At 37.9% G+C, this 15,599-nt stretch overlaps 1 protein-coding gene across 1 annotated transcript; it reads left to right on the top strand.

Moving 5' to 3' along the window:
- Positions 1-538: 538 nt before the first annotated feature.
- LOC125498866 (uncharacterized) lies at positions 539-2,944 on the top strand. Its single transcript, XM_048647171.1, has 2 exons — positions 539-2,788; positions 2,873-2,944. Exons 1-2 carry the CDS (start codon positions 539-541, stop codon positions 2,942-2,944), a joined length of 2,322 nt encoding a protein of 773 aa, XP_048503128.1.
- Positions 2,945-15,599: the final 12,655 nt, after the last annotated feature.

The following is a 15,599-nucleotide window of genomic DNA, read 5'->3' as shown; positions in this document are numbered from 1 at the left end:
AAAGTGCGTTAAGCATTTTGAATGCCATTAATTTTTTTCTTTCCAGGTTTGTATCATGCCTCACTTTTGTGCACAATCCAAATCTTCAATGCCTACATATATATTTTTGAAATTGGTACTGCATATCGCTTCATTGAAGATGGTCATATTTTCAAATGCATTGTATATTTGCTTTAATTAGTTCCTATTTGTAGTTGTGTATATCCAATGTAACCTAAAAAGTGATATGGATGCTTTTATGTGGACGATGTAGATATGGAGAATGTTTCAAACTGCATAATTTTACACCATGGTGGCAAATGGGTGACCACTGAAGAATGGTCTTACGTTGGCGGAAAAATTGAAATCTATAACGATATGCCAGTTCAATTGACACCCCCATGATATTGTGAGATTGGTTTCGAGGTTGGGCTATGATGATGTAATCGGACTTCATTACAATGATCCTTCAATTACAAGAGAGTTCTGTTTCACAAGCTTGTGGTATGATTCTACGACATTCTCTAAGTTTCTCTCACTTTATTCCAAATATGGGGTCATGGATATTTATGTTAAGCATGCTGAAGATGAGCACAATGATAATGTAAATGTTGAGCCAACTCAATCTGTTTTAGTGGATCATGTAGAGTTAGGTGACGAAGTTGACATAATTGAAAAGTTTGCATATGGTGTGGATGATTCTAGTAGTTTTTTTGACCTTAATAATGTTCCATGTAATCCTAATCTTGAGCATATTGATTATGATGAAGAGGCAACTGATAACGAAGATGAGGAGGTTATCATGGCTAGGCAACAAATTATACTTGATAAGAAACAAGCGCTAGATTACCAACAAGAGTTAGGGTCATTACAGAGGATAGCTGACAGGAAGGGTGTCAATATTTCTTTAAATTCTTATGATGATGAGGAGTGTGACTCTGATGAGTTAGATAGCCCTAATTCCAGTGATGATGAAGATGAGTGTGGGTACCTTGTGGACACTTCACATCCTAGGAAAAAAAAGAAAATGAGGGAAACACCTAATACATCTTCCACCGTCGTGGGTATGCATGATGATTACTTCTATTTAGGGCAACAATTTGAGAATGCAGCTGAATTTAGGAAAGCCGTGACAACTTATTGCATGTTGAGGGGGAGGGATGTGGATTTCAAAAGGAATGAGAAAACTAGAATATCGGGGAAGTGTTCTGCCACTGATTGTCCTTGGTATATCTGGGCTAGCATGGATAAAGGTTCCTTCACTGTCAAAACCTATATTCCCACTCACACTTGTGGCAGACTTGCAAGAGTGAAAAAATTGAGAGCAAAATGGATAGCTGAGACATTCCATAAGAAGTTCAGTGTGAACCCTTACCTTAAACTCAGAGAAATAGTTGACACCTTGTGGGATGAGTATGGGGTAAAGGCATCACTAGTTCTAGCATTGAGGGCAAGGAGAATAGCTCAGAACAAAATACTTGGAGAGTACAAGGAGCAATATACTATTTTACATAGATATGTGTTAGAAATTAAAAAGTCTAACTCTAGAAACAATGTGAAACTGAAGCTGAACAATGGTGTATTTCAAAGAATTTACATTTGTTTTGATGCTATCAAGAAAGGTTATTTGGGTGGATGCAGGCCATTTTTTGGCATTGACGGATGTTTTCTGAAAGGTCCTTTTGGAGGGCAATTACTGGTAGCTGTTGGCAGAGATGGAAACAACCAAATGTTTCCAATTGCATGGGCCTGTGTAGAAGTTGAAGATACAGAGAGCTGGGTTTGGTTTTTGGAAAACTTGGCAAGTGATCTGGAAACAAGTGATGGAAATGGGTTTACTATTATGTCAGACCAACAAAAAGTGTTGCTTGCTGCTGTTTTTGAGGTATTTCCTATGGTTGAAAAGAGAGTATGTGCTAGGCATGTATACATGAATTTTAGATCGGTTTTTGGCGGAGGATTAGAATTCAGGAGGGTGTTTTGGAAAATAGCTAAGAGTACCACTGAAAATGATTTCAATACAAACATGGAAATATTTGGTGGTCTGTCAAAGTTAGCAGAACAAGATTTAAGGAAAAGGAATTATAGAAAGTGGGTGAGGGCATATCAGGAGCCTTTTAGCAATTGTGATAGCGTAGACAACAACATGAATGAAGTGTTTAATTCATACATTCTTTCTTCTAGGCATAAGCCACTTATCACTATGTTGGAGGACATTAGAGAAGGCATAATGGAAAGGATTCACAAAAAAAGAGATTACATTGCCAACAAACAGGTTTACTTATGCCCTCGAATACAAGAGAAATTAGAAAAATCAAAGATTTTTGCAAGGGGGTGGCTTGCATTTTGGGATGGAAATTTCTCATATGGGGTAAGGCAAGGATCGACACAAGTCAGGTATGTTGTGAACTTAGGGAACAAGACGTGCAGTTGTAATGCTTGGCAATTGAGCGGTATCCCATGCAATCACGTCGTTGCAGCAATTTGGAAAGCAAATGAAATTCCTGAGCACTATGTGGCAGATTGCTACAAGAAGGTCAATTATTTGAAGGCTTATGAATTCCCTTTGGAGCCTTTGAATGGTCCTCAAATGTGGCCAGACTCTCCTTATGACCCCATAATTGCACCTCCTCTGAAGAAGTTGAGAAACAGACCAATAGTGAAAAGGAAGCCATCAGTTGGGGAAGTAGATGCTATCAAGTTGAGTAGGAAGGGTCAAACACAGAAATGTGGAAATTGTGGTGGACAAGGCCACAATAAGAGGAGCTGCCCAAATCCACAGAAGGTGGTCCAACCAAGACAAGCTGTGGTAAATTCAATTATACACTCGATTTTTTAAATAATCCATTTGAGCGTATGCAAATAACTTTTTTTGTTTTTGTTTTTGTTGCAGAATGCGAGTAATACTACTACCACAACAACACAAAGTAGAAGAACAAACAATCCTTTTGATCTCAATTTGTGACTGAGTATGTCGTAAACTTATTTGGAAAAAATTGCAAAATTATTACACACAATAACGTAAATATAAATGCTTTTCGAAAATAAACCCTTGATAATCAATAGCTACTTATGATTTTTTTTTTTAATATTACAGGGTTTTGATTGTGGATTATGGTTTTTTTGGCGTTGTGGATTGAAAGATTAAAAGAGTATACTGGTGGCTCTTGGATTTTGATGGATTAATTGTTGTTCTGTGGAGTAGTTATTATTTTAATGGAAGGAAATGAATTTTTTATTTTACTTTTTTGGATGAAACAACAGTTCATATAAAGAACTTTTTTGTGTGTGTGTTTGATTAAGGAATGAAATTGAAATGGATGGAAGTGATTTTATTTCGGATGAAATAATAAATGCTCATAAGTACAATTATATTTTATGAGTTATCACGCATTAAAAAGTTAACTGTGGTTAGCAAAATCAAACGTTAAGGGGTGAATGTTTATCTTTTAAACGTTAGTGGGCAAACGTTAAAAAATCCCAAACGTTAGGGGGCAAACGTATGCTTAACTCGATATACAACCTTAAATTTAAGTTTTGTTAAAAGATACAAAAAACTATATTTTCGATGAGAAAGTCAAATTTCCGACCTTTAATAATGGTCATTAGATTCGAACATTATTAGATTCTAAAAGAGGAAAAACTCGCCTTGAATATTTGGGTGCTTTCCTGTTGGAGTTCACGCCCCATCACTACCTTCACACCTCCATTAAGTTTAATTTAGTTTTGTTTTACTGAGTACTCTCCACAGCTCCACAAGAATTAAATTTAGTTCAGTTCATTTCAGTCTTGACGAGCGAGACCTTATTAGTATTCACATTATGGGCCTATGGGCTATGGCATTGGCATATAGAACTAAGCCTTATATGCACGCTATGGGTGCGAACTCGTTTTCACAGCTAATTTAGTTACATATTTATATCTAATAAAAATTTGTAAGAAATATATTTAAAAATTCTTAAAGTAACAATATGTTAATAAAATAAGATGTCAATATTTTTAGCACATAATATTATTACGCAACTAAGCTAAAATTTGCTTTCGCAAGCATGGTGTGCATATAGAGCTAGTACGTTTTCATAGTAACAAAAAATTAAGTTTACTTTATAACCATGCATATTTATGTTATATAGTCCGTTGTTACCTTTATCTAGACTCAAAGCCCATCAAAAAATAAAATATTTTTATCGCACTATTATTACAAAATTAAAATTGACTCGTTTATAATTTATACCAAATGTTAAAAACGAGCCTTATGTCATAAAGCAAATAACGAAGATTTCACAATCAAAGGGCTACATATTAAAAGTTGTATAATTAGAATGCACTCATCTAAGTAGCAATGACAAATCGCAAAGATTATATTGTGAAGATATTTTTAAAGATTAACTCTCATCACTACAAAAATTAGAGCATTATAGAAACAAATTATGGCAACAAAATTTTAAATTGTTGATAGATAGCAGCATATATTATTTTTTTGTTACCTATTATAAAGTGACGTTTTTTACTCTAATTTTTCAACAAATAAAAACAACATATTTTTTATTTGTTGCTATCGGAAACTACTTGTTTTACTATTTGTTGCTAGATAGCATGATATTTTCAATTGGTTGTCATATAACAACAAACTACGATAACAAATATTTGGTTTGTTATCATTAGAAACTATTAATTTTACTATTTGTTGCTAGATGGAATCATATTTGCGATTTGTTGTCATTTAGCAACAAACTACGATAACCAATTGGGGTTATGTTGACATTAGGAACAATTAATTTTTACTAATTGTTACTAGATGACATCATATTTCCAATTTGTTGCCATTTAGAAACAAATTATGACAGCCAATATTTCATTCGTTGATCTGCTTGATCACATTAGAAATAATTAATTTTATGATTTGTTGATAGTTGACATCATATTTTTATTTTTTTTGCTATTTAGAAACAAATATGGATTTTTTTTTTGTTATCGTTGGAAAAAATATATTTTATTATTTTTTGCTGAAATAACATCAGTTTTTCCTTAAAATGTGTCCTACATCGAAGAAAGTTTAGCCAAACTATCACCTTATATGTTAAGAAGTTTCATACACTATTATTAATTTTTATTAGTATCAGTATGCAAATATCATTCATTGTAAGTGGACTGACTCTCCTTCTCTTTATTGATATACATTAATGTGTTTATCAAATTATCAAACAATTAACAAAAAATATAAGGTTAACCTTACGTTGTATGAATAGTGCATTAGTCAAAGTATAACTCTGTAACAATTAAAAATTTATTTCTATTTTTAGCAACCAATATCAATAATGTGTTAGTAATGTCTAGCAACAAAATATTAATAATTTGTTGTGATATTAGCAACAATCATTTATAACTCGTTACTAGTGTTGGCAACAAATGCGCCAAATATAGAAACCAACATGGCAACAATATTTCAATGGATGCTTTGTGGCAATGAAAATGTTCAGATTTTGTAGCTAAAATCATATTATGTGTGAATTTCTGAAGTATTTGGGAATCTGAATGCTTGCTATAGGATAGCTCAACCTACTGGCTACCATTGTTTATAAACTGAGTTTTGTATAATCTTGTGGGTCCGTGGGTATTTGATTTGATGTGAGTTTGGAATGGACACAAAGCTTCTTGAAGGAGTATGATTGGCTGTTTTTGTATGGTCTTCTTGCATCATAATTGACTTTGCGATCTAGTATTATGAAGCAAGCGAAATGATGCTAAATTTTAAGCTTCACCAATTGGCCTATTTGTTAAAAGTTTTTATGGGCATAAAGCTGATAACAAATGTGAAAATACTGCAAACAACAATTATGAATTTAGTGGAACTAAGTTTTGTTCCCCGTTTATGATTCTAGCAAAAAAAAGTGATGAATTAATTTTATACCACTTGCGGAAAAAAAAACGGTGGCTAAGGTGTTGCAATCAAGGCATAAGCAGAGTAAGTTTGGAGGGTTTATTGTAAGCATGTTAAGAATTTTTTATGAAGCGATATGTGGGTTCTCAAGTTTATGTGATTGATAATGGTTGGTATTGTTAGTGAGATTTGTGAGACTTTGTAATAGGAGATTTGTTGTCATGTTAACTTCATTGGGCCAATTGGATACTTACCTCTAACTGTAACAGATTTGTGACGGATTTATATATATGGTTGACCACGAATGTTATTAATGATATTTCGAGGTGGGAAAATTTCGTTCAGAATAAATGTTTAATTAGTGGGTATGATGAGCACCGAATGGCTATGGTTTCTTGTATGATGAAGTGAGTGAGAGAGATTCTTGTTTAGATGGAATTATATGTATTGTGACGTGAAAAGTTACTTGGAGGTGTCCTCAATAGCAATAGAGAAGAGAGATTGGAATAAAGATTCAGGATAGATAGGAAGTAGCATGGTGGGTGTATTTATTTTCTTAATAATTGTATTAAGATATGTTAGTCTAAACTGAAAATCTTCTTGCTCACAACTTCCACAACTCATTTTTGCTCTAATATTTTTGTTTTCCAGTATTTAAAGCCAAAAAAATCAGTGTTAGGTAGGTACCATGTGTTGTATAACTTCCAAGTATGGGCTGATGTCAATGCTTGTTGTCTACTAGCTTACTTAGGGAGGTTTATACGATGATGTGTTTTGTATGTTGTGGACATGTGGCCTGTGGGTATGTGGGAATGTGATTTGATGCGAGTTTTGAACGGATGCAAAACTTCCCTTGAAATAATATGGTCATGCTGGAAGTAGTTGAAGAGATTGTTTACCTCTGTCTTGGCTTCTCTGCATCATATTTGGTTTTGGATCTAGTATATTGAAGCAAGTGTAATGATGCCATTGTTCAATTCTTCATCATATAGCCTCTATCTTAAATGTTTTTACGGGCATATAGCTGACAACATTGTGAAATTAGCATTGACAAGTGACAAATAATGATGACTCTAAAGGAATTTAGTTGTGTCCACCCTGTACTGGTTTGCAGTGAAATCAGAGGAAATGTTTTGGATTAATTGTGTACAGCTTGGGGATAAAAAGGTAATACAAGGTATAGGGCTTTTTTGGTGATATGTTTATCATGTGATGTGTTAAAGGAAGGTGCTTATATCAAGATATAAGTGGAGTAATGTATTCAGGGTTTATTGTAAGCATGTTAAAGAATTCTTTAGGAAACAATTAGTTTTCGAAGTATGTGCTTTATTATAGTTGGTATTGCGAAATGATGATAAATCCTTGTGGATTTTTTGTGGGCATATTGCTATTGTTTATTTTATCATAAATCCTTGTTGATTTTTTGTGGGCATATTGCTGACTACAAATGGGTAATTATTGTTGACAAAAATTATGAATTAGCGTAGTATGTGAACCTCGATGAGTTATATGTTCAAATTTTAACATTAGTTTTTAGCATGAAGACAGCAATACTTACTGTTCGGTCCCCTAATTGGTGGAAGTTTTTTTTTTCGATGTTTGAAAGGAAACTTTACACTTTCTTTTTGATATTTTCTCTCTTCCTACTTATTTTTTTCTAACTAAATTTCAGGACTATTCTTAATCTTTGTTTGTGTTAATTGAATTTTTTCTTTAATTATGAGCAATCTTTTGTGATTTTTGATCAATGTTATAGAATTAATTTTTATTAGAAATTACTTCCTTTTAAGGGTGTTTCTTATTAGTTTACATCTTTCTTTTTTTGCTGCTTTTGAAATGGGATCACAAACTTTTATCACACATATATACAACTTTAATATAAAATAATGGTTTCTCTTTCTTTTTTATGTTCAGCATTATTTCTTCTAAAGCTCTCTGCAAAAGAAAGAGGTAAATAATAAAGGACGGAGGAAGTATTTGATAATCTATGGCAGTGTTGAACATCTCATTTCTTATCTGATCGAGTTTTATCAATTTAGCTCTCACAAAACATTTTGCAGTAATCACAGATTCTTATTTTGGTTGCAAAATTGGGATGTCTGGTTCTATGAAAATCGAGCGTTTTTGTACTTTTGTTGTATGTGGTGTATGTGGTATACTTCCTCCATAATATAAAGAATACGACAATTGAATATTTTATACCTCACAAATAATACCAAATTGTTGCATTCTTTTATTACGGAGGAAGTATATTGGTAGAATGGGAGAGTATGCTTGTGCTTCATTTAGCTAAATATTGGATGCTATATAATTGATCAGATAAATAAATATTTTTTGATACATGTTTTTATGTGCATATAGGTGGGCAACAAATATGAAATTAGAGGAATTGAGTAGTATCCACCCCCTTACAATTGGCAGTAGTATGAGGAAATGATTTGAATTAGCTATATACCACCACTTGAGAAGAAACATAGGTGATTTAAGATTTGAGGGTTTAGCTGATGTCTAAATCATGTAATGTCACAAATAAGGTGATGCTCGTATCAATAACTTGCCAATATTTTTTAGGTAATGCAATAGCAAATTTCTAGAAAATTGAAAGTTAAAAAAAATGATGAATTCAACCACTGATTAAGAATACGTGGATATAGAAAAACCCCAAACATGAATATAGAAGAATTCATGGATAAATGCACCAACTTGTACTTAACTCAATACCAGTGAGGAAATTCAGGGATACATTTTTAAAAAATAACGGAAATCTCTTGATAATCTCGATTTTTCATGTATAAATATTTGAATAAAAAATCCATGAATTTTAATCATTAACCCCAAAAAATATTAACTAGCAATCTTCAAACAATTAAAAACTAATCCGTTTTTTCAATGATGAAGAATACCTACTCGGCTACTCCCTCCTACTCTCTACACCTACCCCCTGCCCCCGTCCTACCCTCTACACCCTCCTACCCCTGTCCCTCTACCCCCGTCCTACCCCCTACCCTCCCTACCCTCTCCTCCCCTCCTACCCCTGACCTACCCTATCTACCTACCCCCTACCCCCTGCCCCGTCCTACCCTCTACACCCTTCTACCCCTGTCCCTCTACCCCATCCTACCCTCCTATCCCCCCTACCCTCCTACCCCCCTCCTACCCCCCTACCCTCCTACCCCCCTCCTACCCCCGACCAACCCAATCTACCTACCCCCACTTACCCTCTACCCCCGTCCTACCCCTACCCCTTCCTACCCTCTACCCTTCTCCCCGTCCTACCCTCCTACCCCCTCTTAACCTCTACCCCCGTCCTACCCCTACCCCGTCCTGACCCTTCTCCCCTCCTATCCTCTACACCCTCCTACCCCCGTCCCTCTACCCACATCCTACCTCCTACCCCCTACCCTCTCCCCCCGTCCTACCCCTCTTACCCCCGACCTACCCTATCTACCTACCCCCTACCCCCGTCATACCCTCTACACCCTTCTACCCCTGTCCCTCTACCCCATCCTACCCCCCTACCTCTCCCCCTCCTACCCCCGACCTACCCCTCTCTTACCCTATCTACCTACCCCCTCTTACCCTCTACCCCCCGTCCTACCCCTACCCCTTCCTACCCTCTACCCCATACCCCTTCTCCCCTCTACCCCCTACCCCTTCTACCCTTCTCCCCTCCTACCCCTACCCTCCTACCCCCCTCCTATCCTATCTACCTACCCCCTCTTACCCTCTACCCTCCGTCCTACCCTCTACCCCTTCTCCCCTCCTACCCTAGCGCAATTAATATGGGGAGGTAAAATTTTATATAAAATAGACACATCAAACTCCCCCAAGCTAGACTTTTGCTTGTCCCTAAGCAAAATCTGTCTGAAAATCAAGAGTTCAAGGCATCAATAGTGGTTTCACCCCATCATAAAATTCTTGTAATGACAATAGATTGAATCCAAACACACCACAAATCATAATCGGTAAAGTTCGACAAAAAGTACAAATCAGGGATAAGAATCAAGAGAGGCCACTAAATATTCGCTGCAAATCAATGAGAAGGATCTCACAAGGGGACTCGCTACTCATTTGTAAAGCACTCTCCAAGCAGTTAAAATGACTGCTTCTTTCCATCCCCAGTACCCGTCCCTACTCTCATACTCGTGTGTTTGAAGGGTGATATATGGCGCTCAATTGCTCCACTTCACCATGTTAGTCCATATGCTTGTATTATCTCTCCATATCAGGTAGTTATACATGCAAACAAATCATATGACTCAATTAAGGTTGTAATGGGGCTTAAGATGGTAGGTGTGGCAAATATTTGGGAATGTGGTGCTTAAGGTAGTGAAGTATTACTACAACTTTTGTACGAAACATCCCACAAGACATATAAATTGCAACACAACTATAACCCATTTTTCTTTCATCTCATCTCCTTTATCTTTTCACATAACACAAGCAATGACTTCCAATATGACATAATTCACAATGAGATCTCTTTCTCTTAGAATTTTTTTTCAATTTGATTTTCATATTTGCTCTTGGAAACCTTACTTGTCTTGTTTTTAGGAGTTCTCTACTTTAGCTACTAGCTAATGAGAATAGAGAAGAATTTCTTTTGCACATATAATCAATCATATTTGTTCTCTTTCTTGCAATCTTTTCATTCATACCAACAACCAATTGCATAATCCACAAGTTAGTCAACCAAAAATTCCTAAATACTTCACTACCAATGGTAAAGAGACATATTTTTGGGAAAATGAGGAGCTCATAATGTAGTTGTCAAAAGAAACAGGCTCAGCTCAGAGTGGTTAACTAGGGGAAATGAATGCAGGGAATGTTATTTGGTCTTTTGGTGCAAATTCCTACGTGAGTCATAATCATTTTTGTTCAGACATTGTATAGCTAATGCATCAATGGAGAGAAAACACAAGTTCTAGCATCCCTCATGAAGTGGGCATACACACAAGAAAAACATGACGTTAAGGCACAAAAGCTCACAGTTAAGCCTGAACATGCTTGCAGGACATTTAGAGTGCCACAATCTTGATTCTTATCATAGATCTATATACAGTTATGCCATGCCTTGGTGATCAATCATTGTTTCGTGTCCATCAACAATCCAAAGTCAAAACAACATTATGATAGCATGGGGCACAGGGAAACACCTATTCAACCTTGACTTTGATTTTTCTCTTCTTTTTTTTCTCAGATTTTTTTATTTTTTTATTTTTTTTTCCAGCAAGCTTCACACATCATACACAGTGAAAACAAAACAAACCAAAAGAAATAGAAAGAAAAAGAAAGAAAAGAAAAAAACACACAAAACACAAAAAAATCTATGCTAAACTGAACTACAAAAGCTGTAAACTACCTAAGAAGTGATAGAATATACCATATGTACAGTGAAAATCCTCCCCCAAGCTGAACTTGGCAATGTCCGCATTGCAACAAGGAGAAGGAAAGGAACACGGCCCTCAGTCAGCCATAGAATCAGAATCATCAGCAGCAGGATCCTGAGTACCGGTGCTTGCGCCACTCTCTCCAGCTCCACCATAGGCGGGGTTCCAGCTGTACCAACTGGGGTGGGGACCCGCCTGAGCGATCGTACCAAGCCTGCAATAATCATCATACATAGGGAACATGGCAAGGCACTGGTCATCGTAGATGGTGTCTACGCGGCGCTTTAGGCGCTCTAGAGCTTGAGTGTTGGCAGTCATATTCAGTTCCATACGCTGCAGCACACTCATCATCCCCTCAAAGTCAGCAGTAGGGGGAGGGGGTTGGGTAGAGGAAGAGGGCATGGAAGAAGAGGAGGGCATGAAGGGGGCGGGCTCTCGCCTACGGTATATATGTGGAGGCTCAGGAACGGGACCAGTCTCAGGTGGGTTTGCCGCATCTCCAACAGGGAGGAGATAGGTAGGTGGGGCGGCATTCACTGACTCGGTATCCTATATAGGTAGCGGGACTAAGGCGGGGTTAGGGAGGAGTATAGATTGCCGAGTGGCAATCATCCAGCTATATTGCCTACCGCTAGACACAATGTATCTGGCGCAGAGGAAGTGGTCAAGGTCGAGGTAGGTAGGTCCAAGAACAACATTGGCCCGATTCTCAACATGGCCGAAATGACACGCGATGTGGGTGACTAGTCCCCCTATGACAATAGGTACGGAGGAACGGACACTGCCGTCCTCCTCAAAAGTGGGGTAAGTCGTAAAAATCTTATGCAGATGATGCATAAATGCATACGCAAGATCAAACTGCATAGTCATGGTGACGGGCCACATATAAGTGCCAAGAGCACTTAGTTCCTCAGTCCTAGAGGTGTTGGGTTCCCACCTCCCAAAAATAGTACTCCCCAAGAATTTCAGAAGAAAGCGAATGCTAGGATTATGCACAGATTTGATTTGTAGGTGTTGACAGTTTGGTGGTCTAACACCAATGAGGGCTTCCCAAAGTTGGCCTAGCAGGAATGTTTCTGGTTTCTTCCTTTCCCCCCTAACGGTCATACCAAATAGTTGTGCAAATTGGCGAAGGGTTAGTCTCCTATCCACATTGGCAATGCGAAAATACATGACGGTCATTCTGAGAGTGTTTTCGAATATCTAAGAAACTTAGAAATTCTAGGGTGAGGTCCGCATAGGTGCCATGGTACATGGTGAGGAATTGTTCTATTCCCATTCCAACAAATAATGTGCGGGGGTAATTTCAGTAATACCCAAAACATGCAAGAGGTCACGATGAACAAATCGGGTAGGGGCAATCATACGATGCTTAAGTTTTTGAAAACGTTCTTTTTGAGCCTCATCCTTGAAAATTACATGAGGAAAGTCAGTATCTACCTCAATTGCTGAGTGCCACGTGTACCTCGTCGACCCGCCATTAGAGAAGATGAAAACCTGCAAAAACAGAGCAATGGTGGAGAAAGTGAGAATTTCACAAAAATTTGAAAAAAATCATCTCATAATGCACCATAGAGTGTAAAAACGCAATTTTCAAGGTTAATCTAGCAAGAATCTCCATAAAAATCAAACCTTTACTCAAGAAAACCCAAAAAGGAGGAGTGAGAAGAAGAAGGAAGAGGAAAGAGAGTGAGGGGGAAAAAGGTTTGATTTTTATGGAGATTCTTGCTAGATTAACCTTGAAAATTGTGTTTTTACACTCTATGGTGCATTATGAGATGATTTTCTTCAAATTTTTGTGAAATTCTCACTTCTCCACCATTGCTCTGTTTTTGCAGGTTTTCATCTCTCTAATGGCGGGTCGACGAGGTACACGTGGCACTCAGCAATTGAGGTAGATCCTGAATTTCCTCATGTAATTTTCAAGAATGAGGCTCAAAAGACGTTTTCAAAAACTTAAGCATCGTATGATTGCCCCTACCCGATTTGTTCATGTGACCTCTTGCATGTTTTGGGTATTGCTGAAATTACCCGCACATTATTTGTTGGAATGGGCATAGAACAATTCCTCACCATGTACCACGGACATATGCGGACCTCACCCTAGAATTTCTAAGTTCTTAGATATTCGAAAACACTCTCAAAATGACCATGTCTGTATTTTCGCTTTCCAATGTGGATAGGAGACTGACCCTTCGCCAATTTGCACAACTATTTGGTATGACCGTTAGGGGGGAAAGGAAGAAACCAGAAACATTTCTGCTAGGCCAACTTTGGGAAGCCCTCACTGGTGTTAGACCACCAACTGTCAACACTTACAATCAATCGTCATCATCCTAGCATTCGATTCTGTTAAATTCTTGGGGAGTACTATTTTTGGGAGGTGGGAACCCAACACCTCTAGGACTGAGGAACTAAGTGCTCTTGGCACTTATCTGTGGCCCGTCACCATGACTATGCAGTTTGATCTTGCGTATGCATTTATGCATCATCTGCATAAGATTTCTACGACTTACCCACTTTTGAGGAGGACGGCAGTGTCCGTTCCTCCGTACCTATTGTCATTGGGGACTAGTCACCCACATCGCGTGTCATTTCGGCCATGTTGAGATTGGGCCAATGCTGTTCCGGGACCTCTACCTCGACCTTGACCACTTCTTTGCGCCAGATACATTGTCCTAGTGGTAGGCAATTATAGGTGGATGATTGCCACTCGCAATCTATACTTCCTCCTAACCCGCATTAGCCCGCTCCTATATAGGATACCGATCAGGAATGCCGCCCACCTACCTATCTCCTCCTGTTGGAGATGCGGCACCCACCTGAGACTGGTCCCGTTCCTGAGCCTCCACATTATACCGTAGGCGAGAGCCCGCCCCTTCATGCCCTCCTCTTCTTCCATGCCCTCCCTCTACCCAACCCCCTCCCCCTACTGCTGACTTTGAGGGGATGATGAGTGTGCTGCAGCGTATGGAACTGAATATGACTGCCAACACTCAAGCTCTAGAGCGCCTAGAGCGCCGCGTAGACACCATCTACGATGACCAGCGCCTTGCTATGTTCCCTATGTATGATGATTATTGCAGGCTTGGTACGATCGCTCAGGCGGGTCCCCACCCAGTTGGTACACTGGAACCCCGCCTATGGTGGAGCTGGAGGAGTGGCGCAGGCACCGGTACTCAGGATCCTGCTGCTGATGATTTTCTGATTCTATGGCCGACTGAGGGCCGTGTTCCTTCCTTCTCCTTGTTGCAATGCGGACATTGCCAAGTTCAGCTTAGGGGAGGATCTTCACTGTACATATGGTATCTTCTATCACTTCTTAGGTAGTTTACAGCTTTTGTAGTTCAGTTTAGCATAGTTTTTATGTGTTTGGTGTGTTTTGTGTGTTTTTTTTTCTTTTCTTTCTTTTTCTTTCTTTTCTTTTGGTTTGTTTTGTTTTCACTGTGTATGATGTGTGAAGCTGCTGAAAAAAAAAAAAAAAAAAAAAAAGAAAAAAAGAAGAGAAAATCAAAGTCAAGGTTGAATAGTTGTTTCCCTGTGCCCCATGCTATCATAATGCTGTTTTGACTTTGGATTGTTGATGGACACGAAACAATGATTGATCACCAAGGCATGGCATAACTGTACTTAGATCTATGATAAGAATCAAGATTGTGGCACTCTATATGTCCTGCAAGCATGTTTAGGCTTAACTGTGAGCTTTGTGCCTTAACGTCATGTTTTTCTTGTGTGTATGCCCACTTCATGAGGGATGCTAGAACTTGTGTTTTCTCTCCATTGATGCATTAGTTATACAATGTCTATGACTCACGTAGGAATTTGCACCAAAAGACCAAATAACCTTCCCTGCATTCATTTCCCCTAGTTAACCACTCTGAGCTGAGCCTGTTTCTTTTGACAACTACATTATGAGCTCCTCATTTTCCAAAAATACGTCTCTTTACCATTGGTAGTGAAGTATTTAGGAATTTTTGGTTGACTAACTTGTGGATTATGAAATTGGTTGTTGGTATGAATGAAAAGATTGCAAGAAAGAGAACAAATATGATTGATTACATGTGCAAAAGAAATTCTTCTCTATCCTCATTAGCTAGTAGCTAAAGTAGAGAACTCCTAAAAACAAGACAAGTAAGGTTTCCAAGAGCAATTATGAAAATCAAATTGAAAAAAAAAAAATTCTAAGAGAAGACTCATTGTGAATTATGTCATATTGGAAGTCATTACTTGGGTTATGTGAAAAGATAAAGGAGATGAGATGAAAGAAAAATGGGTTATAGTTGTGTTGCAATTATATGTTTGTGGGATGTTTCGTACAAAAGTTGTAGTAATACTTCACTACCTTAAGC

This window comes from Beta vulgaris, chromosome 6 (genome assembly GCF_026745355.1).
Source record: "Beta vulgaris subsp. vulgaris cultivar EL10 chromosome 6, EL10.2, whole genome shotgun sequence".
Classification (NCBI taxonomy): Eukaryota; Viridiplantae; Streptophyta; class Magnoliopsida; order Caryophyllales; family Amaranthaceae; genus Beta; species Beta vulgaris.
This window is presented reverse-complemented; position numbering and strand designations above follow the sequence as displayed.

What these genes read in the sequence shown, in the direction of transcription:
- LOC125498866 (XM_048647171.1), top strand. Translation starts at nt 539, where the DNA reads ATGGATATTTATGTTAAGCATGCTGAAGATGAGCACAATGATAATGTA. An exon ending in TCCAACCAAGACAAGCTGTG is followed by an intron (nt 2,789 to 2,872) that starts GTAAATTCAATT and finishes TTTTTGTTGCAG; the next exon opens with AATGCGAGTAATACTACTAC.